This window comes from Dipodomys merriami, unplaced genomic scaffold, assembly GCF_024711535.1.
Source record: "Dipodomys merriami isolate MVZ:Mamm:240054 unplaced genomic scaffold, mDipMer1.0.p SCAF_31, whole genome shotgun sequence".
NCBI classification, from domain to species: domain Eukaryota; kingdom Metazoa; phylum Chordata; class Mammalia; order Rodentia; family Heteromyidae; genus Dipodomys; species Dipodomys merriami.
The window spans coordinates 19226454-19248715 of NW_027204604.1; the positions used below are offsets into that span (position 1 = coordinate 19226454).

Consider the following 22262-nt stretch of genomic DNA (forward strand, 5'->3'; position numbering starts at 1 on the left):
GCCTCCAGCTCCCCAGCACTAGGGCTGGGCGAGGCCGCTCCTCCTCCCGCAGGCCTCCAGCTCCCCAGCTCCCCAGCACTCGGGCTGGGCGAGGCCGGATCCTCCTCTCTCAGGCCTCCGGCCTCCAGCTCCCCAGCACTAGGGCTGGGCAAGGCCGCTCCTCCTCCCGCAGGCCTCCAGCTCCCCAGCACTCGGGCTGGGCGAGGCCGGATCCTCCTCTCTCAGGCCTCCGGCCTCCAGCTCTCCAGCTCCCCAGCACTCGGGCTGGGCGAGGCCGGATCCTCCTCCCGCAGGCCTCCAGGCCTCCAGCTCCCCAGCACTCCGGCTGGGCAAGGCCGCTCCTCCTCCCGCAGGCCTCCAGCTCCCCAGCACTCGGGCTGGGCGAGGCCGCTCCTCCTCCCGCAGGCCTCCAGCTCCCCAGTTCCCCAGCACTCGGGCTGGGCGAGGCCGGATCCTCCTCTCTCAGGCCTCCGGCCTCCAGCTCCCCAGCTCCCCAGCACTCCGGCTGGGCGAGGCCGGATCCTCCTCTCTCAGGCCTCCAGCTCCCCAGCTCCCCAGCACTCGGGCTGGCGAGGCCGCTCCTCCTCCCGCAGGCCTCCAGCTCCCGGCAGTAGGAAGGCTCACGCAGGAGGTCGGCCTGGTGGTCAGGGCTCGGTACAGGGAGGGGATGCAGGTGATGTCGACGACGTGCAAGCGTGTAGACATGAAGCCAGGAACAGCGAAAGGCCGGGAAGGAAGGAAGGGATCCATTGAACGCAAGAGAACAGCTGCGAAAATCGCAAAAACAACAACAAACCTGCCTCGGGGTGGGGAGCAGGAGGCGGAGCTTCCGGTGGGGCTTCCGGTGGGGCTTCCGGTGGGGCTTCCGGCGAGGCGTCGGAGGGCGCAGGGCTGCACGTGCTACCGCTTCCCCGGCCCCGCCCCCCCAGTCTGAGCATGCGCTACCCTGGGCGCTTTTCATTGGCTGAGCGCGCACCCACGGCATCATGGGAGGAGGGGGAGTTGAAGGAGGCCCTGGGACCGGAGCCCGAGGCACTATGGGAACCAGGAGCGCCATAATGGAAGGCCTGTGACCCGCCACGTGGGAGGGCCGCCGCCGTCCGCGCCGTCCGCCCCGTCCGCCCCGGCTCCCTGTCAGAGCAAGGAGGACTGCGGTTCGCGAGCGCTCGCACGCTTTTGTTTCGTATTCCAGTTTTCCATAAACCTAATTTTTAGGGCCGTCTGCATTCCAGTTCCCATTTCCGGCCGGCCAGGGCGGGGTCTCGCATCATGGCGCCTCGGCCCGGGGCGCTTCTGGGGACCTAACTGTCGAGTCCTCCTAGACCAGGAGAACATTTGCACTGCCCACGGTGCTGTAAGAGTACTAGGAAGAAGAGAAAAGCCATTTGCACGACAAGACGGTACACACTCCTGTTGGGCCGCGTCCATGGCTGCCAGCTCTGCCTGTGTCCTGGAAATCCTATGTTGAGTAATAGCTTCATTAGTCACTTCTGGGGTCCCAAAGAGCATACCGGGCTCGAAAGCTACAAAGAGGACGCAGTGTTGAAGCTGGTTTTTTGTTGTTTTTTGGACCCCAGGCCCAGGAGGTAGACATGTCAGGTTCGGCCACTCACCCCAACAGGCGAAATACAGAGGAGCGGTGAGGGACAGAAGCCGCCACAGGAGGCCAGCGCTCCAGCACTTCTTCAGCTACCTTCCAGCGGTAACGTCATCTGCCTTAGGTTTGGGGGCTGGGAATGAGAAAGCCATAATAGAGAGCCCCAAGTCATGGTGTGTTCAGAGGTGGTTTAGTCAGGTGGGGCCTTTAAAGAGGCACTGAGAAGCTGGGTAGAAAAGACAGGAGACCGCCAGGTTGTATTCTTTTCAACAAATATCAAAAGGACCAGACTCAAGTTAAAACTAGGAAGTAAACAAACAAAAAAACCACGGATACCTCCCTTTCTGTTAAATTACAAGTCTAGATGTGGCAAATGCTATCTAAATCCGCCTTGCATCTGTATTTCAAATATAAAAGGAGCTGTCTAAATCTGCCTTTTTGAAATGGTAAAAATCTGGCAACTTTTTTGAGTGGGTAGAGACAAAGAATGGCAGGCATGTCTGGCAAAAGGTAGTCCTCACAGTTTCCTGTGTCATGGGTGAGCCTCGCTCACCTGCCTTAACCACTCAGCCAAGGGTCTGTTAAACCACATGGATTTGCCCAGCTCAAAGTAGAAAACTACAGCTTTAACTCCCATTTCCTGCTTGGGGAACAGGAAATGTTTCCTATTTATTTCTCCCTACTGAAACCCTGTTATAAGGAAAATCCTGGCTAAAACTTTCAAAAGAAAAGTCATTGATAACCTGGCAGGTGGTCTGACCTTCCCTGGCTTACAAACTGGCTTCTGGATGGAATGGCTGCGGACAAAAGACACAGGTACAAAATAGAGGGGACTGGGATGCCCAGACTTTGTCCTGCTCCCAGGAAAGGAGTCAGTGTTTCTAGTAAAAAGAAGCAGCTTTAGCCAGGTGCTGTGGCTCACACCTGAACTCCTAGCTACTCAGGAGGCTGAGATTTGAGAATCAAGATTCAGAGTCAGGACTGGGAAGGTGTCTCAGTGGTAGAATGCTTGCCTTGCATTACGTGAGGCCCGGCAGAAAAAGCCAGAAGTGATACTGTGGCTCAAGCGGTAGAGTGTTGTTAGCCTTGAGCTGAAAAGCTGAGGGGACAACACGTAGGCCCAGAGTTCAGGCCCATGACCAAGAAAAAAGATTGTCAGCCCAGGCAGAAAATACCATGAGACTCTTAGTCAAATTAACCACCAAAAATCCTGAAGTGGAACTGTGGCTCAAGTGGTAGAGCACCAATGTTGAGCAAGAAAGCTAAAGGACAGGGACCTGGCCCTGAGTACAAGCCCCAGTAATGCCACACACACAAAATGAGATGAAATGTGGTGTTTTGGGGGTTTTTTTGTTGGTTTTTTATGGGAGGGGGCAAAGCAGGGCATAAAAATGGAAGAAGGGTAAACAAATGCATGTATTTAGTATATAATATGTAAAAAATGAACTATGCAATTTGTGGGCAGAGATGGAAACAAGAAACTGGGAGAAAGTGAAGGAAGGGGTAACATTTGTCCAGGAAGCATTGTATTCCTTTCCTGACTTATGAAACCGTGACCCCTTTGTACAACTCCTAATAATGATTTTAAAAAGAATAATAATTTTAAAGAGAAGAAATAAAAAAGATGTAATAAATTAAGATTTTTTTTTAAGCTTAAAAAAAATACATGCTGCAAGCTTTAAAAAGAATCAGGCATAGGGCTGGGAAGGTGGCTCAGTGGCACAGTGCTTGCCTTGCATACATGAGGCCCTGGGTTGGATTCCTCAAAACCACATAAGCAGAAAAAGCCAGAAGTGGCGCTGTGGCTCAAGTGGTAGAGCACTAGTCTTGAGCTGAAAAGCTGAGGGACAAGGCCCAAGCCCAGAGTTCAGGCCCCACAACAGATAAAAAAAAAAAAAAAAGCATCAGGCATAGACTGGCACTCTTATCAATAGCTTTATTTCTGGTTTTTTAGTGGCTAATAGGAGATAAGAATCTCATGGACTTTGCTGGTTTGAAATGTGGTCCTCAGATCTCAGTCTTAAGAGTAGCTAGGATTACAGGTGTGTACCACCAGTGCTGGCTTTGAATTGAATTGTAGGACAATTAAGAAGCCTTAGAGGGCTGGGAAGGTGGCTCAGTGGTAGAGCGCTTGCCTTGCATGCATGAGGCCCTGGGTTCGATTCCTCAGCACCACATAAACAAAAAGAAAAAAAAGCCAGAAGTGGCGCTGTGGCTCAAGTGGTAGAGCGCTAGCCTTCAGCTGAAGAGCTGAGGGACTGTGCCCAGGCCCAGAGTTCAGGCCCCACGACCGGACCCAAAAAAAAAAAAAAAAAAGCCTTAGAAGCCGAGCGCTGGTGGCTCATGCCTGTAATCCTAACTACTCAGGAAGCTGAGATCTGAGGATCGGTTCAAAGCCAGCCAGGACAGGAAAGTCTGTAAGAATCTTATCTCCAATAAATCACCAGAAAACCGGAAGTGGCGAAGTAGCTAAAGCGGTAGAGTGCTAGCCTTGAGCTGAAGAGCTGAGGGATAGCGCCCAGGCACAGAGTTCAAGCCCTGCGACTGACCAAAAAAAAAAGAAGAAGAAGCCTTAGATCTCTTTAGTAGCAGCTGGATGGAGCCTAATCTAGTTCTAGGCCAGAAAGTCTGGACTCCTCTGCTCTGGTGCCAACCCAGCTTCTTCAATTCCTGCTTGTAAAGGACCAGCACCACCCAGATGCTTAACCTTCTGTCACCCTTGGAACAGTCTTTACAGGGGAGAAAGTTCTAGCCAGGCTTCCATGGAAACTATAGGAACCTTTATATTCATTCCTGAAAGGTACTACTAGCAAAGCCTAACCAGCCTGCATCATAATCTATGAGTGATGTCAAGCATTCCGCTCCCTCCATTGTGCAGTGTACCCTTGCACTATCACCAACACCAGAGGGTAGCTGAAAATTTGCTGCCCCAAAGGACTGCATGTAAGAGCGAGGAGGTCCCGGCTCATGGCGGCCTGTAGGTATCATCAGCATGGCAGGGCTGCTTGTGCCTCTCTCCACTCACTAGCTACCTTGTTAACAGCCAGTCATATTTTGAATATCTTAGAGACGGGAACTCACAACTTTAGGGCAAATCCTATGGCAAACTTTGTGCCAAGAATTGTTTGAGACAGTGAGGAGTTAACCTTTCTCAACTTTGAGTGGTTTTAGGGGTTTGAACTCAACATATTTGGTTGTTTTTTAAGTTTTTGGTAGTACTGGGATTGAACTTAGGATCCTGAGCTTGCTAAAAAGGCACTCTAGTGAACCCATACTCCCACATGGGAGCATGTTTTGTCAGTCATGGGGCTTGAACTCTGGGTCTGGGCACTGTCACTGAGCTATTCAGCTCAAGGCTAGTGCTCTACCACTTTGAGCCACAGCACCACTTCCACTTTTCTGGTGGTTTATTGGAGATAAGAGTCTCATGGATTGTACTGCCCGGGCTGGCTTTGAACCACAATCCTCAGATCTCAGCCTCCCGAGTGAGTAGGATTACAGGCTTGAGCCAGTACGATTACAGGCTTGAGCCACCGTACCTGGCACTCCAAGCCCTTTGTTTTGTTTTGTTTTTCTAACAACATCTCCTTGTGTTTTATCCTAGGGCTAAACTGAACCTTGACCCTCCTATTTATGCTTCCCACGTAGCTGACAGGAGCACACCACTATACCCAGCTTATTGGTTGAGATAAGATTGTATTAACTTTTTGCCCAGGTGAACCTTGAACCTCAGTCCTACTTTCTTTACCTCCTGGAGTCACTGGAGTGAAGTCTCCAGACTGCCAGGATGCAGACCAAGTCCTTAACATGTCTTTGAGAACAGTCCACCCAAAGTGACTGATTGTATGATTGGAACTCATTTCTGCCCCAGGAAAAGTTTACTTAAGATGCATCAAAGTAAAAATCTTCTATTAAGTCAACTAAAAAAATATATTTGAAAGATGAAAGTTGTATTATTATTGATTCTGAGCATAGCCACTGTATTGGCTATGTTCATACGTAAGTTTATTATTTTCAGATTTTCTATTTGGCTATACTTTTAAGGCTGACTAAAGCAAAGTACCAGTGGTTCACATCTGTTCAATCCTCGTGAGTTGAGAGGCCGAAATCAGGAGGATCACAGATCCAGGACAGCCTAGGTAGAAAGCTCTGCAAATTCCATCTCACTAGAAGAAGGCATGGTTGTGCACATCAGTCATTCCAGCTACAACAGGAAGCCTAAAATAGATCATGCACCTAAAACAGGTGCATGCTGGGCAGGAAGCAAGACCCTGTCTCAAAAACAATAGTCAGCTGGGTGTTAGGTGTCCCAGGATTCCCCAATGACCTATCTTCTTCCCACTACGCCCCACCTACGAACTGTTTCATGGCTTCCCAAGAACACCACACCTTCCATATATGGTCCTCTGGGGATCCTCCAGGTCCAGACTGTAGCAAAAGCTTTTATCTTGAAATGTGTGCAACCTAGCAACAAGACAATTCACTCCATAAATTATTTTGTTTTAGATTTCCACCTATCATGGCTGCCATCCGACTACGAGAATTTCATGAGCGTCGTCCAGTGATTCCACCCAGGTAAAGTTCTTAAAGCTGGAGTTTTTAGACCTCATCCCCAAACTCCAGGAGTTCCACATGTCCAGTTGGGACAAATAAAGACACATGGTGAAAAACAGAGAAAGGAGTTGTATTGTGTGGTAGGCACGGAAAGACAGCGCTTCAGCACTTCCACAGCCGTCTTTGGGGGTTAAATAGGGAAAACTGGGGGGAAGGGCTGAGAAGATACCCATAATTAAAGCAGTCCCAAGTCTCAGAGGTAGCAATCAGGTGGTCTGATGGCTGATCCAGGCCCTTCCTGAATTCCAAGATGGCCACAAATGGCTGCAGGATGGGATAGCTCAGGACAAAGCACACGGGCACAACGTGGAGGAATCGGGGAGCAGACAGCCTTTATACTGCTCCCAGCTCATCTGTGGGCCCAAATAAGGCCTTCCATTAAGGTCATTGATGCATTTCAGTTTGCTCTTTGTACAGAACAAGAGGTAAGGATCTAGTTTCAGTCTTCTGCATGTGAATATCCAGATTTCCCAATACCATTTGTTAAAGAGGCTGTCTTTTAGCTGGGCGCTGGAGGCTCACGCCTATAATCCTAGCTACTCAGGAAGCTGAGATAGAGGTTCAAAGCCAGCCCGGGCAGGAAAGTCTGTGAGACTCTTATCTCCAATAAATCACTAGAAAACCAAAAATGGAGCTGTGGCTCAAGGGATAGAGCGCTTGCCTTGAGCTGAAGAGCACAGAGACAGCGCCCAAGCCCAGAGTTAAAAAAAAAAAAAAAAAAAAAAAAAGCTGTCTTTTCTCCAGTGTATGTTTTTGGTACATTTGTCAAGAATCAAATGGTTGTAGCTATGATACTTTATGCCTGTGTTCTCTATTCTATTGCACTGGTCTATGTGTGTATGTTTTTGTTCCAGTACCATGCAAGTTTTTTATATTATTATTCTATAGTATGATGTAAACAGGTGTACTGTGATATCTCCAGCATTGCTGTTTTTGCTCAGGACTACTCTAGCTACTCAGGATTTTTTTGCACTTTAATGTACATTTTAGGATTTCTTGTTCTATTTCAGTGAAGCATGACATTGGAATTTTGATAGGGATTACATTGAATCTATAAATTGCTTTCAGTAATATGACCATTTTCACAGTGTTCTGTCAATCATGAATATGGAAGGTCTTTCCATCTCCTAGTACTTTCTTTAATAGATACACTTCAGTGTTTTATACTTTTCATGGTAGGGATCTTTGATTTCCTTAGTTAAATGTATTCCTAGTTTAAAAATGGCCCCCCTCCCCTCCCCCAGTTTTTGGTGGGGAAGTTTTGTTATTGTCGTTGTTGCGGTTTCATTTTTGATTTGGTAGTTGGGGGAAACTGCAATGAATGAGATGTAATCCATGTTTTTCTCAGTATGTTCATTATTGGTATACAGAAAAGCTACTGACTTTTGTATTTTTATTTTTGGTACTGAGACTGGAGCCTCTTGTAATTGCTTGGGTTTTTGCTTAAGATTAGAACTCTACCACTTGAGCCACATCTGCAATTCCTCTGTTCTGATTTTATGCCCTGCTATTGCAGAAGGTGTTTATCAGACCTAGGAGGTTTTTCTTTCCTGGTAGTCTTCATGGTCCTTTTTGTGTGTGTGCTGATCCTCAGGCTTGAACTCAGAGCCAGGGCACTGTCCCTTAACTCTTTCTCTCTAGGCTAACAATTCTACCATTTGAGCCGTAGTTCTGCTGTGGAGATAAGAGTCTCAAGGACTTTCCTGCCTGGGCTGGCTTTGAACCATTATCCTCAGATCTTAGCTTCCTACATAGCTACAATTACAGGTGAGAGCCACCAGCGCCTGATCTCATTCTCTCCTCCCTCTCCCCTCTCCCCTCCCTTCCTCCTTCTCTCCCCTCCCTCCCTCCCTCCTTCTTTCCCTCCTTTTCATGACAAGGTCTCATCGTGTAGCCCAGCTGGTCTGGAACTCACTGCAGGCCTGGCTGGCCTCAGTCTTGCTCTCCGCCTGTCTCAGGCTCGCTTGTTATGCTCTTACAGGTGTGGATCCCTCTCCTGTTTTAAATGTCATGTGATATGTACTTGCTGTCTGCCCTTAAGTGGAGGAATCATGTAGTTTATTAGAAATAATGCTCTTCTGAAAAGAAAGTCATCATACACACACAAATGATTCGTGGCTCTGGCTTAGTTCATTTAACCTGTCTGAGCCTCTTTTTGCTGTGATGGAGCAAGGCGTTCTTACTTCTCACAGGTGGCTTTGGAATTAGGAGCCTTCTTCTCTGCATGAGGCATGAAGCATCACACACGTGTGGCGTGGAGGAGTGCAGTCCCCATGAGTGGCACAGCTCCCTTGGGCCGCTGCCCAGGCCTTCACCTGGGCATCTTGAATCTTGTCTGTGGCTAAGCCGAGACCCTACTTCAGTTATACTACTCTCCTGGGGGACAAGTTTGCTCTTGAACACCTCGCGGGAGAGCCCAGCTGTCACAACCTTTAAATAATGCCCAGGGGAAGCATACCGGTGTGACCACCTGCTCCCACCGAGGAGAAAGAATGCAGGGCTGATTGAGAGATTGAGCAGAGCCCTGGAGGGCTTCGACGCCCAGGCTGGGTCCCGGGCGTTCGCTTCTGTGCATGGGAGCCGTCGGCATTGCACAGTGGCGGGCTCACCGAGGCATTTCCCCCTAGGAGGGAAAAGGTCTCTTCTGAAGAGTGGAGGTTTTTTTATCTCCAAATTGCAAGCTTTTTCGTGTTTGAGAAGGCCACATGGCGGAGCTTGGGATCTTTATCCACAGAGTTCCAGGCAGCGTGTGTCATCTTTTCCTCCTCCACTCTCTCTCCTTCTCTCTCCATGCTGCCCTCCTTCCAACGCCAAGATCCTGGCATGTTTTCCTGCCCTCTCCACACTCCTGCCAAGCCTGCCTAGGGTGCTCCCAGATATGTCACTGGGTGCTGGGGAGGAAGCTAGGTGCTGCACTGGGAGCAGCTGGTGCAGACCCCATCTGGGGCCGTGCTGGGCTCACTTTCACCAGGAACCCCGGGTGGCAGCACCACTCCTGCAGACCGTGGATGTCCACCCAGCACCCGTGGGCTCTTCACCACTGTCAGGCAGCTCCAGGGGAGCCTTGGGAGGGACAGGACAGGTGCCTAGACGACCACGTTGCAGCCCTGCATTCAGACCTGTCATTTGTTCCTCCTTTGAAGCCAACTTCTCTCCCCCCTGCTGTAATCTCCTGCTGTAATTCAGGGCTCAGTCATATTATTCCAGCCACTGAGCAAGTCTAGACAGTCTGTGGTTTGTGGAAAATCTGAACTCCCAGTGTCCTGTTTGCACAGACAGAAGCACAGCCTGCCCTGCTCTGGACTTCCTTTTATACAAGAAAGGCAGCCCCCAGACCCTTGCTGGAGCTCAGATTTTGAACACTCTCCAAAGGTCCATGTGTTGGATGCTTGAGCTTCAGCTGGTGGCCCTTTGGGGAGGTGGTCTCACTTTTAGGTGGGGCCTGGTGGGAGGAAATGAGGTTATTGGGGGTGAGCTCTTGGCAGGAATTCTGGGACTCAGCCCTTCCTCTTCCTTCTCTGTTTTCCAGCTGCCAGGAGGTGAACAGCTTGCTCCACTAGGCACTCCCTTTATTTTTGGCAGTAATGGTGGCTGGACTCAGCCTCACCCTTGTTGAACCTGTACCCCTGAGCCGGGCCTGCTTCACCAAGGACTCTTGGCATGATGCATTTTGAAGCCACAGTCAGCACAAAGCAACAAGGCCAGCTGGTTATAGGCTGGAAACCTCGTCCACACTCTTCTCAGAACCCCTTCCCCATCCCATTTGCTCCCTCTTCACAGGCCTTGGAAGGACCAGAGCTGCTGCTTAGCTCTGTGTCCATAGACCCAGCGGAGTGCAGGGTACCCTACCTGTCTGCATGCCGCAATGTGGGCTGACTGGAAGGCACAGTTTTAATTTCTGCTCATCACATAGATTCACTGTAGACATAGTGCATCTACTTCATGCACACTGCGTTCCTTCCCGCTGGGTCCCCCCTAGTACCAAGGGCTCAGAATCTGAGGACGATTAACAGAGACCCAACATACAGACATCTTCCCAGCAATGCTCATCTTCCTGAGGTCCTTCCCAAGGACTAGCAACTTTCTTCCCAGTGTCTGAGGCCTGTGCCTTTTCCCGGACACTTCTCCACCCCTCCACATCTGAACCAGTGGCTTCCCAAGAGTGCCGAGCGGGACATCCTGGCAGGGCCAAGGCTGGCCGGAGACCGCTTCCACACTCCGCAGTGCCTCACAAAAAACGGCTATGAAATCTTGTAGCCATATCATAAATAAAGCATGTTTCAGCAATGATCAGTATCTATCCCATTAGCTTTGTATATTCTGTCTGTCTCTGTCTCTCTCTCTCTCACACACACACACACACTCATACACTCATATGCTAGTACTAGGGCCTCATGCTCTTGCTTGGCTTTTTTGCTCAAGGCTGGTGCTCTGCCACTTGAGCCACACCTGCATTTCTGGCTGGTTAATTGGTGATGAATATCACAGACTTTCCTGCCTGAGATGGCTTCAAACCGCAATGCTTGAATCTCAAATCGCATCCTCCTGAGTAGGATTACAGGAGTGAGCCAACTGCACCCAGCTTTTTTTCCCCTTGATACTGAACCTGATGTGTCAAATAGGTTCTGATGAATCCTGAAAACAAGTAACATTTGATTACAGCTATGGAGGCTGGATGTGGGGGTGGGCAGGTTAGCCCATATATACAGGTCTGGCACAGAGAAGCTTGTTTATCAGATGCTGCAAGAAATCTCCGGGCTTTTAGCTGCTAGGAGCCAGAGACAAAGTTCAAAGCTAGTATCCTGTAAAAAAAAATGATGGTAATGATTGCTGTTTTCTTCCTACTTTCTCTACTAGCATATTCATTAGTCACCAAGGAAAGGACCTCCAAGGTTACTACCCTGGGCAACTAGCAAGACTGCATCGTGATTCCAGTGCAAAGATACACAAGTAAGGCCTATTCCTTATCTTCATTTCCAAGGCCATCAAAGGTAGAATGATAGCATGAGGTGATATAAAGGAACCACATGATCTCAGAAATAATGGTGACGGTAATAATGGTCTGTCCACTTAATAGAAAGCCTTAATAGTTTAAATTTTAAGGCTCACACCTATAATCGTAGGTACTCAGGAGTCTGAGATCTGAGGATTCTGGTTCAAAGCCACTCTGGACAGAAAAGTCTGCAAGTCTCTTCAGTTTACCATCAAAAAGCAGGAAGTAGCCAAACACTGGTGGCTCAAGCCTATAGTCCCAGCTTCTTGGGAGGCTGAGATCTGAGGATTGCAGTTCAAAACCAGCCTGGGCAGAAAAGTGTCCATGAGACTCTTATCTCCAATTAACCATCAGAAAACCAGAAGCAGCACTGTGGCTCAAAGTGGTAGAACACTAGCCTTGAGTGAAAAAGCTCAGAGACAGGGCCCAGGCCCAGAGTTCAAGTCTCATTAAAAAAAAAAAAAAAAAAGCAGGAAGTAGAGCTGTGTCACAAGTAGTAGAGCACCAGCCTTAAGTTATAAAGCCAAGGGACTAAGAGATCTTGAGCTCAAGCTGTGGTACCAGCACAAAGCAAAACAAAAACAAATGAAAATCACTCTTTAGAACATTTAGAAAAGATGGGTAGTCAAAAAATTCTAAATTGAAGATTACCCAAGTCACTGTCCCAAAGTAATTCTTCAGAACCTATTATGCAAAAATCTATTCTAAAATAGTATAGAATGGTATTGTGATACTTCATTTTCATTTTATCTATTTACTATTTTTGGTAACATTTCTATTGGGACAAATCAAATACCATTCAAATAATCCACTTAAATTGTGTTCATATTTAATATGTTGTAGGCCTTTATCCATCTCAAAATTAAAAATCTAAGCCAGGCACCAGTGGTTCATACTGTAGTTCTAGCTATTCAGGAGGCTGAGATCTGAGATTGAAGCCCAAACCTAGCCAGGGCAGGAAAGTCTGTGAGACTCTTACCTACAATTAACCATCAAAAAGCTGGAAAGGGCTCTGTGACTCAAGGTGGTAAAGCACTAGCCTTGAGTAAAAGAAGTTATGGACAGTGCCCAGGCCCCGAGTTCAAGATCTAGAATAGGCACCAAAAAAAGAAAAAAGGCACAGAGGTTTAATTCTACAGCATTGTTTTTAATTTGCATGTCTATATTACCAACTTAATATTTCCCTATTCTTTAAAAATATTCTTTTTCTGATTGCCACATAGCAGTTTACACCTGACATTGGGATTGAAATCCATGAACAGTGTGAGAGAGTCAGAGCAGGGTAACTAGTATATCTGTCATCTCAGATGGTTCCCTATTTTTTTTTTAACATGGAAGAATTCCTACTTTCTGTGATTATTAAAACACTTTGACAAGCACTGTTAGCACTACATCTTTGCTGATGGGCACCCCCAATTGCTAGACTAGCTACAACAAAATATATGGATATTTTTAAGGTCTCAATACTTACCACCAATGTGTATTTACATTCATATTACAAACAAGCTGTAACAGTGAACATCTGATACTTACACAAGGGTCAGGAGGTATGTTGGCTTTACATTTTGTTCTTGTTTGCTCTTTGGCAAGTAACTGAGATGGGTAGAGGAAGGTGAGGACAGGTTTTAGGTCTATAAAACGCTCAGATGTACTACAGGGCTGGTCTGACAGAGAAGGCATTGGCGCCATGGACTCAGCTTCCCGGGATGCTAGACTGAACCTGAGCTAACTCTCTCGCACCTTTGCTCTGCCCGGCCTCGGGACGATGTGGTTCTAGAAGTTCTTGGTCTTCTGGTCGCTTCCTGGGGGTAGATGCCTGATGAGAGAACAAAGTGCTCCTCTCTGAGGTGCTCATCTATCGTTTTTGTTTCCATTTAGACCACTCATAGACTTATCCATTCCATCCAAGGCTCCCTATCAGTCTGAATTAGACCAACAGACGCTTATTCAATATATCTGCTTTCGAAAACACCAAAAGCCTCCTGAACCATGGTATAAGGAAACCACTTACCAAAGAGACTTTTCTCTGCCATTCTACAAAATTGGTAAGTCCAATCAAAGTGGTCTTAAGTCAGTGAGATCAGCCATGCCTGAGGCAAGCTCAGCACCTCCTGTGGGCTGGCTATCTCAGGAAGTGTGCTGAGGACCCACCAGTATGCTGCGGTCAGAGATGTGAGCAGGGGTCTGTGCAGGAAGAAGTGACTAGGACCCACAGTGGCTTCTACCTGCTTTGCTGGCTGCCTGTGTGCGGCACTTCAGTGCTTGCCTTGCATGCATGAAGCCCTGGGTTCCATTCCTCAGTACCATAGAGACAGAAAAAGCCAGAGGTAGTGCTGTGGTTCAAGTGCTAGCCTTGAGCAAAAGAAGCTCAGAGACAGTGCCCAGGCCCCTGAGTTCAAGCCCCAGGACTGGCCAAAAAAAAAAAATGAAAAGGTGTCTTTCTTGGGACACAGCTGGAGTGTGAGCCCAGCCACAAGATAGAACAGTGACCACACCTAACATACAGCTGGAAAAACTTTCCCTCATTTGCATGGGGCATGGTCTAGAAATTCTGAACTGCCCTGTGGTGTTTCTGTCTGGCGACACAAGTGAGCAGGAAGGGAGGGAGGGCAGAGGTGACCCCAGATGCACATGATACCAGTTTCAGCATTCCTGGCAGTGCTGTCCTCCTCGGTGCTGGCAGTGCTGTCCTCCTCAGTGCTGGCAGTGCTGTCACCCTCGGTGCTGGCAGTGCTGTCACCCTCAGTGCTGGCAGTGCTGTCACCCTCGGTGCTGGCAGTGCTGTCCTCCTCAGTGCTGGCAGTGCTGTCACCCTCGGTGCTGGCAGTGCTGTCCTCCTCAGTGCTGGCAGTGCTGGCATCCTCAGTGCTGGCAGTGCTGTCACCCTCGGTGCTGGCAGTGCTGTCACCCTCGGTGCTGGCAGTGCTGTCCTCCTCGGTGCTGGCAGTGCTGTCACCCTCAGTGCTGGCAGTGCTGTCACCCTCAGTGCTGGCAGTGCTGTCCTCCTCGGTGCTGGCAGTGCTGTCATCCTTGGTGCTGGCAGTGCTGTCCTCCTCGGTGCTGGCAGTGCTGGCATCCTCAGTGCTGGCAGTGCTGTCCTCCTCGGTGCTGGCAGTGCTGGCATCCTCAGTGCTGGCAGTGCTGTCACCCTCGGTGCTGGCAGTGCTGTCACCCTCGGTGCTGGCAGTGCTGTCCTCCTCGGTGCTGGCAGTGCTGTCCTCCTCGGTGCTGGCAGTGCTGTCATCCTCGGTGCTGGCAGTGCTGTCCTCCTCGGTGCTGGCAGTGCTGTCACCCTCGGTGCTGGCAGTGCTGTCATCCTCAGTGCTGGCAGTGCTGTCCTCCTCGGTGCTGGCAGTGCTGTCACCCTCGGTGCTGGCAGTGCTGTCACCCTCGGTGCTGGCAGTGCTGTCACCCTCGGTGCTGGCAGTGCTGTCACCCTCGGTGCTGGCAGTGCTGTCAGTCACCCTCAGTGCTGGCAGTGCTGTCCTCCTCGGTGCTGGCAGTGCTGTCCTCCTCAGTGCTGGCAGTGCTGTCACCCTCGGTGCTGGCAGTGCTGTCCTCCTCGGTGCTGGCAGTGCTGTCACCCTCGGTGCTGGCAGTGCTGTCAGTCACCCTCAGTGCTGGCAGTGCTGTCCTCCTCGGTGCTGGCAGTGCTGTCACCCTCGGTGCTGGCAGTGCTGTCATCCTCAGTGCTGGCAGTGCTGTCACCCTCGGTGCTGGCAGTGCTGTCATCCTCGGTGCTGGCAGTGCTGTCATCCTCAGTGCTGGGCTTTGAGTTCCTCGAATGAATTGCTTTTTGGCAGACTATGCTTTTTTTTTTTTTTTTTGCAATACTGGGTTTGAACTCAGGACCTTGAACTTTCTAGCTAGGGTCTCTACCACTTAAGCCGTGCCCCTAATGTTTTAATTTTTTTTGTTTATTTTTTGTCGGTCGTGGGGCTTCAACTATGGGCCTGGGCGCCGTCCCTGCGCTCTTCAGCTCAAGGATAGTGCTCTACCTCTCGAGCCACAGCGTCACTTCCAGTTTTCTAGTGGTTTATTGGAGATCAGAGTCTCATGGACTTTTCTGCCCGGGCTGGCTTTGAACCATGATCCTCAGATCTCAGCCTCCTGAGTAGCTAGGATTACAGGTGTGAGCCACCGGCACCTGGCACATTTTAATTTTTTAAGTAAAAGTCTCATGTTTTTGCCTGGTCTAGTTCTGAAGTCCAGTTCTTCTATTTTCACTTCCCAAGTCGTTAGGATGACAAGCATGAACCAACTGCACCCAGCTCACTGGCAGACTTTGTGATAAAGGAGAGCAAGGGGGCTCAGGATAAAAGGAAGGAATTGTGAGGCTGGGAGAGGACGCTACTGGATCAGGAAGGGCCGAAAAGAAGAGCTGGCCAGGATGCCAGCAGGGCTTCTCGCCTTCACAGCTGGAGCACACCTTTCCTTTCTAGATGACGGGGTGATAGCATCTCTTTAGTAGGTGGGAAGCCAGCTAACGTCTGGCTTCCAGTGACAGGAAACAGAGCCTTCTTTCCCTATGGGACAGAAATCTCATTAGACAGATCGACATCAAAGGCCTTCTCCTTTGGCTTATTTTACACAGTTCCTAATGAATTCCAAATCTATGAACACTTAGTAAAGCCATGGTCTATTTGCCACCTACTATGTCCCCCAGAAAGTTACCAGGGAAGGTGAAATGTGACATACTAAAGTCTTAGAAAGTAAGTTACTTCCAGGTAGAGAGCAGGAGCAGCCTGCCTGCCAAATTTTTGGGTGATAGCACACCCTTCTGCAGAAGTAAACTTTGCCTTTGTTCTTGTCTATGATTATGACTCTGCTAGTTCTTGGAGAGCATATTTATGACAATTGACAATTTGATGTTGGGCTCATTTTTGTTCGGTCCTGCAATAAATACTTAATAGCGCCTATTTATGTGGCCGTCAGTGTGCTTAGCTTTGACCAATGCCACATGAAACAAAGAGAGACAGTTTCCACACGAGATTCAGTGGGTGAAAACAGCACAGGCGCACCCATAAAATGCCACTTGTTAAATGGTTTGAAGTAGAGACTCTATGTTGCTATGGCAGCCTATTAACAGACCAGAAGTTTTCCTTGCAAAAAAGATTGACTGAGAGCTGAAGGGCAAGGTAAAAGTTAAACTAGACAAGGAAGAGAACAGCATGGTGTGTCCAGGCTGCCCAAAGGTAGGCCAGCTGACTCAGGAACCTGGCGACAGATGACATGAGAGGCCAAATGGATATGGACTCAGGTGATACCTGCTTTATAAGACCCTGCAGATAACAAGACTGAGGGGGCTCACGCCTATGATCCTAGCTTCTCAGGAGGCTGAGAGCTGAGGACAGTCTGTGAGACTCTTATATCCAATTAACCACCAAAAAGCTGAAAGTGGAACTGTGGCTCAAGTGGTAGGGAGCTAGCTTTGAGCAAACAAGTCACAGGGACAGTTGCTAAGCCAAGTTCAAGCCCCAGAACCAAGCACAAAAACGGAAGGAAGGAAGGAAGGAGCGAGCAGACAGGCAAAAGTTGGTCTGCAAGAGGCCTGATAAGAATGCCAAGAATCTGTGGGAAAGGTTTTCCACAGAGAAGTAAGGTTAAAGTGTGTCAAAGCACAGGCCCTTAAGCCACTTGGCCTGTCTCTGGGATTAGATCTCCTCTCCTCCACTTTCTTTCCTGTGCAGTATGGAAGCCAGTGCCCAATACTCACAGGCACAAGTATGCCAGCTCTGAGCTGTGCCTATGATTGGGTGTTTGAGCACAGTGCTTTGTCTAGATCAACAATGATCCGCATTTCAAGCTCAGTGCTCTGAGGCTTCTGACTGGGACTTGTTACAACAGACTAAATATAGACCATGATAGATGTGGTTATTCCCTTCAAAGAATTCTTCCTCAATTAAAATTCTCAGCCCATTCTATTTCATTGATTTATTGAAGAACTGCTTATGAAACACTGACTACCGTGGAAGAGGAAGAGCAGGCTCGTCTTCAGCGTGCTGCCTGGGGGAGGAGGCCAGCCCGGGAAGACTTTGTCTTTGTATTACTCACCCCAGTACCCAATGATTCCTCTTTTAAGCTGGGCACCAGAGCACTCCTGTAACCCTAGCAATGCAGAAGGCTGTGAGATCTAAGTGCAAAGCTATCTGGGGCAGGAAAGTCCATGAGACTTACTTGTAATTAACCACCAGAAAACCAGAAGTGGAACTGTGGCTCAAAATGGTGAATGCTAGCCTTAAGCAGAAAAGCTAAGGGATAACACCAAAGACCCAAGTTCAAGCCCCACAACAAACAAAAAAGAAAAAGAAATTTCTTTACATGTAGTTGACTTGCTAAGGATGGTGGAATAGAACAGTAAAAACCTAGGGACTTTGGAGTCTGAGAATCCTGGTCAAACTCAGGCTTCACCTCTGAGCTGGGTCAGCTTGACAAATGAGTCTGTCTTTGAGGTGGTGGTGATGTGTTTGTGAAGGCTAATGTAAGTAAAATACCCAACAATGTAACAAAGCTTTGTGAGAACGCTGTCACTGAGACACCATCACCTCACAGAGCCAAGACTGTTTTCAGCCCAAGCCTTCCCAGGGCATTTCCTTACAGGTTAGCAGGGCCTCTGGTGAGGGAAGTCAGCAACGAGAGTGCAGTGCAGTGCAGAGAAGATAGAGTGGCCAATCGACAATGCAGCACCACAGGGCATGGTAACCTAGAATTGGGACATTAAATGCAAACTTATAAGGGTCATTTCATTTTACTTACATGTTGGCGTACCTAATAATAATCCTTACCACTTGGAGACTATAAATAAGTCTTTTTTCCATATATTAAACACATTCTTTCGCCTTAAATCTCATAAATTATTTTGTTTCAGGGCACAAATGCTAAGAGGAGTATCTGTTAAAATATTGGGGGACACTCGAAGCATAGCTCAGGAGGTATCACCCCTGATAAGCAGTCACAAGGGCGAGTTCAAACCCTAGTCCCATCAGAAAATAAAAAGTAGAAGTGGGTAATCTTAAAATAAATCATTCAATTGTTTTAAATTCCAGGCTGGGATCAGAAATTAGCCACAATTTCATCAAATCCTGCACCACTGAATTCACTACCAGAGATGTATCGTTGTCAAGAGAGAAGCAGCCTTGGGAGAGATGCTTTTAACTAAATAAATCACAGATTCATATAAAACAACTTTTGGCATTCTTAGTGACAATGGTTGCAGTACTTTTAATTCTGATGTGTATGTGGATAACTCTTTAATTCTATAATATCTACATGTTGCCAATTCTTTTCAGATGAGGTTGTTCAGCCTAGACCCAGGAATCATGACCCAGCCTTCAGAGAACTGACTGGCAGAGCCCTTGCCTAGCTAGGCCCTGGGTCATTATGGGTACTGGTGAGTACCCATAATACTTCCACTCCCAATCCTTGACACCCCCCACCCCCATCCCATACCCATTGGGAAAAAAGCAACACACACACAACTCAGAGCCCAGGCAGAAGCTAGAGACCTTAGTCTCAGCCCTGTGAAAGGTTACCATGTAGCTGGTGCCTATGGCTTTGGCAGGGGGAACATGGAAGACTATTGAACTCCATGAGTGTAGGCCTGTTGCTATTCTTTTGCTGTGATGTTGAGTCCTCATCAAAGAAATACGGTATGGTAGATCAGGCATTCGGGAAGATCCCACGTAGCAGTTTGGGCAGAAGTATTGCATGTAAGAAAGCCAAATTGGTATCCAGAGCATCTATTCCAACAGCAGCAAAATACTGCTCAGCCCATAATGGAAACAAGTCAGCTGTCACTAGGAAGCTGGTAATCACTCCAGAGAAGGGATGGTACCATACTGCAGGCTCACATTTAGGTTCTCATTCATCACCCCCAGTACTTTCCTATGGTAGCACATAAACCTCATTCACAAGTGTGTGTAGAATCTTATCCCCTACACAATGAATTTCAACAAGACTGTGCTTGCCTCCTAGCACATTCATATGCATAGCATATATAATTACATACATAACTTCCAATGCAATTGAATACTTATCAATGATTTTAAAGACAAAACAGATTGCCTCTCGTATTAACAATATTTCACTTCTAAAAAAACACTTGGCCAAAGTTGAATCATCAGTATCATAGTAGCAATGTGTGTATTTTTTAATTTCACGAGTCCTGGGGCTTGAACTCAGGGCCTGGGCCCTGAACTTCTTTTCCTCAAAGCTAGCACTCTACTACTTAAGCCATAGCGCCACTTCTGGCTTTTTCTGTGTGTGTGGTATTGAGGAAGCGAACCCAGGGTTTCATGCATGCAAACACTCAACAACTAAGCCACATCCCAAACCCGTTTTTAGTTGTTGTTTTTTTAAGGTATTGCTGACTTCTGATTTGGAAAGGAAAAATGAGTTAACTGTATATTTCCTTCTGAGCCATTACTGAAAACGTTTCAATAATGCAGTGCTTATATCCAAGATAAGGATATGGACTTTAAAATAAAGCCCATTCAATTTCCACTAATATGAACAGAATTTACATATTTTAACATATTTACATATTTCAACATACAGGTCACTAATCTGTATGGACTTATAATACCACCTATACTGTTTATTTATTGAGTCTAATGATGCTACTCCTATTTTAGAACTCTTCTTGGACCAAGTATTAATAAAAATCATACACTGGAGAAATATTTAGACCTTCACAAAGATTTTGTTTCTAATGTCTCCTTACCTTGCCACACCCTGAAAGGAAGCAGCAGCTCCTTTACACCATGTCTCTACTGCCAGAACAAAACACAATACACATAGCATACTAGAAATATTTGGTTCTTTTTAATCAGCTGTTGATGGCATAATAAAATAAATTTAAGTGGTAACTAATTTAAACATTTACTAGTTCACGGAAGGATAATCTACAACACAATATGTTATGCCTAACTATCTAAATAACACACACCCCTTTTTTGTTTTTCCAAATAAAGGAGAAATGAAGGCATGATCAAATTTATGGCCAACAATTTGGGTTCTTTAGACACTTGCATATGATTTTGTAGATATACTGGCAGGCACAATGTTGAAAACCAATCCATTAGATTTAGATTTTTAAAAAAGGAAAGCTACACATCTCAGTTCATATCTAAAACTAAACAAAAATATCCACTGAGTATCATAATAGATCTTTTAATGACTATTTTTAAAAAAAAAAACATGGTAGTTGTTTTGGGGAAGCATCTTTTCTCTTTAAACACTTAACGCATTAAATAATCTGTAGAGAGAAGAAAGTTCTGTACAAAGGGACCCATTATAACACGCCCCCTTCTCCCTGCCAAAGCTCAATTTTGCAATGGTCTCTGCCAAAAATACCAGTTCATACGTTAAGACAGAATCCATGGCATTACGGAGTTCACAAAGCCCATCCTGCCTTCACTTTTTCTAACAACAAAAGTTACAATGAAAGAATGATCAGAATGTAGAAATGCTTGTGCAAAACTGCATTGTTCTTACTATCTACAGTACTAGGGGGCAAAACTAAGGAACATACAATGACAATGAAGAAAACCTACATTGGAGGTGACTCGAGTTCAAACAAAAAGGATTCTACCTATTACTAAACATTGAAAGGAAACGTGGCACCATGAGCGGCAGGAGCAACAGGCGATTCGGCCATTATGCCAGGTGAGGAAGCTGGCACCAGAATATGCCCAAGTCTATCTCCACAATAGCCACCACCTCACAGCCTGGAAACCGGTGCCAGGCTCCACACACATTCCATGTCTTCATTCTGGAACTTGTAAGTCGTAAAGGAATATTTGAGTAAGTCTCTTCCCTCCCTGGTAGGAGTGTTTCTGACATCCCTGGCCATCCTTAAAAGAGTTGAATCATAGACTCTCTGGATTTACCCACACCAATCCATTTCACTGGAAAACAGAACAAAGACAAAAGGACATAAAGAGCATCAATCATCCATCCAAACTTCTCAGGTCACCATTTTCCCTAGAAGCTTGTGCTTTCTGCTAGCAGATAATGCCTGTTCCTAATGGGCCATAGACACAGTCAAGGTAGTCACTTTTCTTTTCTGCTTTTTTGTGGTTGGTAGTACTGAGATTTGGGCTCAGGACCTCATATTTAGTAGTCAAGTGCACTTATACCACCCAAGCCATGCTCCCATGCTAACATACTACTTGAAATGTACAACATTTATAACTTCTTAATCCCTAGTGACTAGGATACTAAAATACTGGTCTAAACCAGCAGAGACTGGAAGAACTTTTGATTATCTGATATCTAGAAAAGCATCTTTGATAAACAGATAATAAGTAGAAGTGTCACTGCGCCTTCTATACCAAGTAGATACTGAAGTGTCACTGCACCTTCTATAGCTCAAAAAGTAGAATTATAGACCAGCTTGCATGGCCTGCCACACCAGCACGAGGAACCCCTAATCATTTGCAGCCCCTGGCTTTAGGGGATCTGTAAAGTTACTGGGTTTCACATGGCGCTAGTGTTCACCAAAGTCTTTGTTAGATTCACTGCTATTTAGTTCAGAAAATGGTAGCCAGTAACAGTAGGCAAATATGCTTACTCAATTTGACACCACACGGAAGGGCTACTGCTCATCAGGAAAACAACCACAATACAAAATCAGTCCATGCATACTAGATTTTACATGGAAAATATCCTGTCTACTTTTTCTTTCAACTCCCATTCATGTAAGAAGATAAACAAAAGCATCTGTTAAGAGAGACTCCACAGCCGGGCACTGGTGGCTCACGCCTGTAATCCTAGCAGCTCAGGAGGCTGAGATCTGAGGATTGAGGTTCAAAGCCAGCCCGGGCAGGAAAGTCCATGAGATTTATCTCCAATAAAACCACTAGAAAACTGGAAGTGGTGCTGTGGCTCAAGCAGTAGAGTGCTCGCCTTGAGCTGAAGAACGCAGGGACAGCACCCAAGCCCAGAGTTCAAGCCTCAGGACCAACCGAAAAAAAAAAAAAATGACAGACTGCACATAACTTTATTGTGCCTATCTCACTGGCCAGCTTGAAGTTTTCATTATTAATAGAGTTTATC

At 47.1% G+C, this 22262-nt stretch overlaps 2 protein-coding genes across 7 annotated transcripts in view; one reads left to right on the top strand and one right to left on the bottom strand.

Annotated features, from left to right (window-relative positions):
- The first annotated feature begins 1060 nt into the window (after positions 1-1060).
- LOC138841232 (protein SPMIP3-like) lies at positions 1061-18389 on the top strand. Of its 4 annotated transcripts, none has more exons than XM_070041941.1 (6): positions 1061-1468; positions 1578-1702; positions 6104-6172; positions 11069-11161; positions 13083-13249; positions 18251-18389. In XM_070041941.1, exons 3-6 carry the CDS (start codon positions 6117-6119, stop codon positions 18361-18363), a joined length of 429 nt encoding a protein of 142 aa, XP_069898042.1. In that variant the 5' UTR covers positions 1061-1468; positions 1578-1702; positions 6104-6116; the 3' UTR covers positions 18364-18389. The 4 variants fall into 4 exon arrangements, with proteins under 4 accessions (XP_069898042.1, XP_069898043.1, XP_069898040.1 ...); XM_070041942.1 differs by having other exon boundaries at positions 1061-1463; XM_070041939.1 differs by having other exon boundaries at positions 1061-1702.
- The window catches only part of LOC138841231 (adenylosuccinate synthetase isozyme 2), a 37982-nt gene continuing 31373 nt past the window's right edge, over positions 15654-22262 (bottom strand). Inside the window, exon 13 of one of the 3 annotated variants that reach the window (XM_070041936.1) lies at positions 15654-15730. In XM_070041936.1, coding sequence (XP_069898037.1) covers positions 15669-15730 — 62 coding nt within the window. In that variant the 3' untranslated portion in view covers positions 15654-15668. Of the gene's footprint in view, positions 15731-17815; positions 17908-19989; positions 21113-22262 lie in introns of those variants that run through there. The other 2 variants (XM_070041935.1, XM_070041937.1) reach the window with 2 other exon arrangements.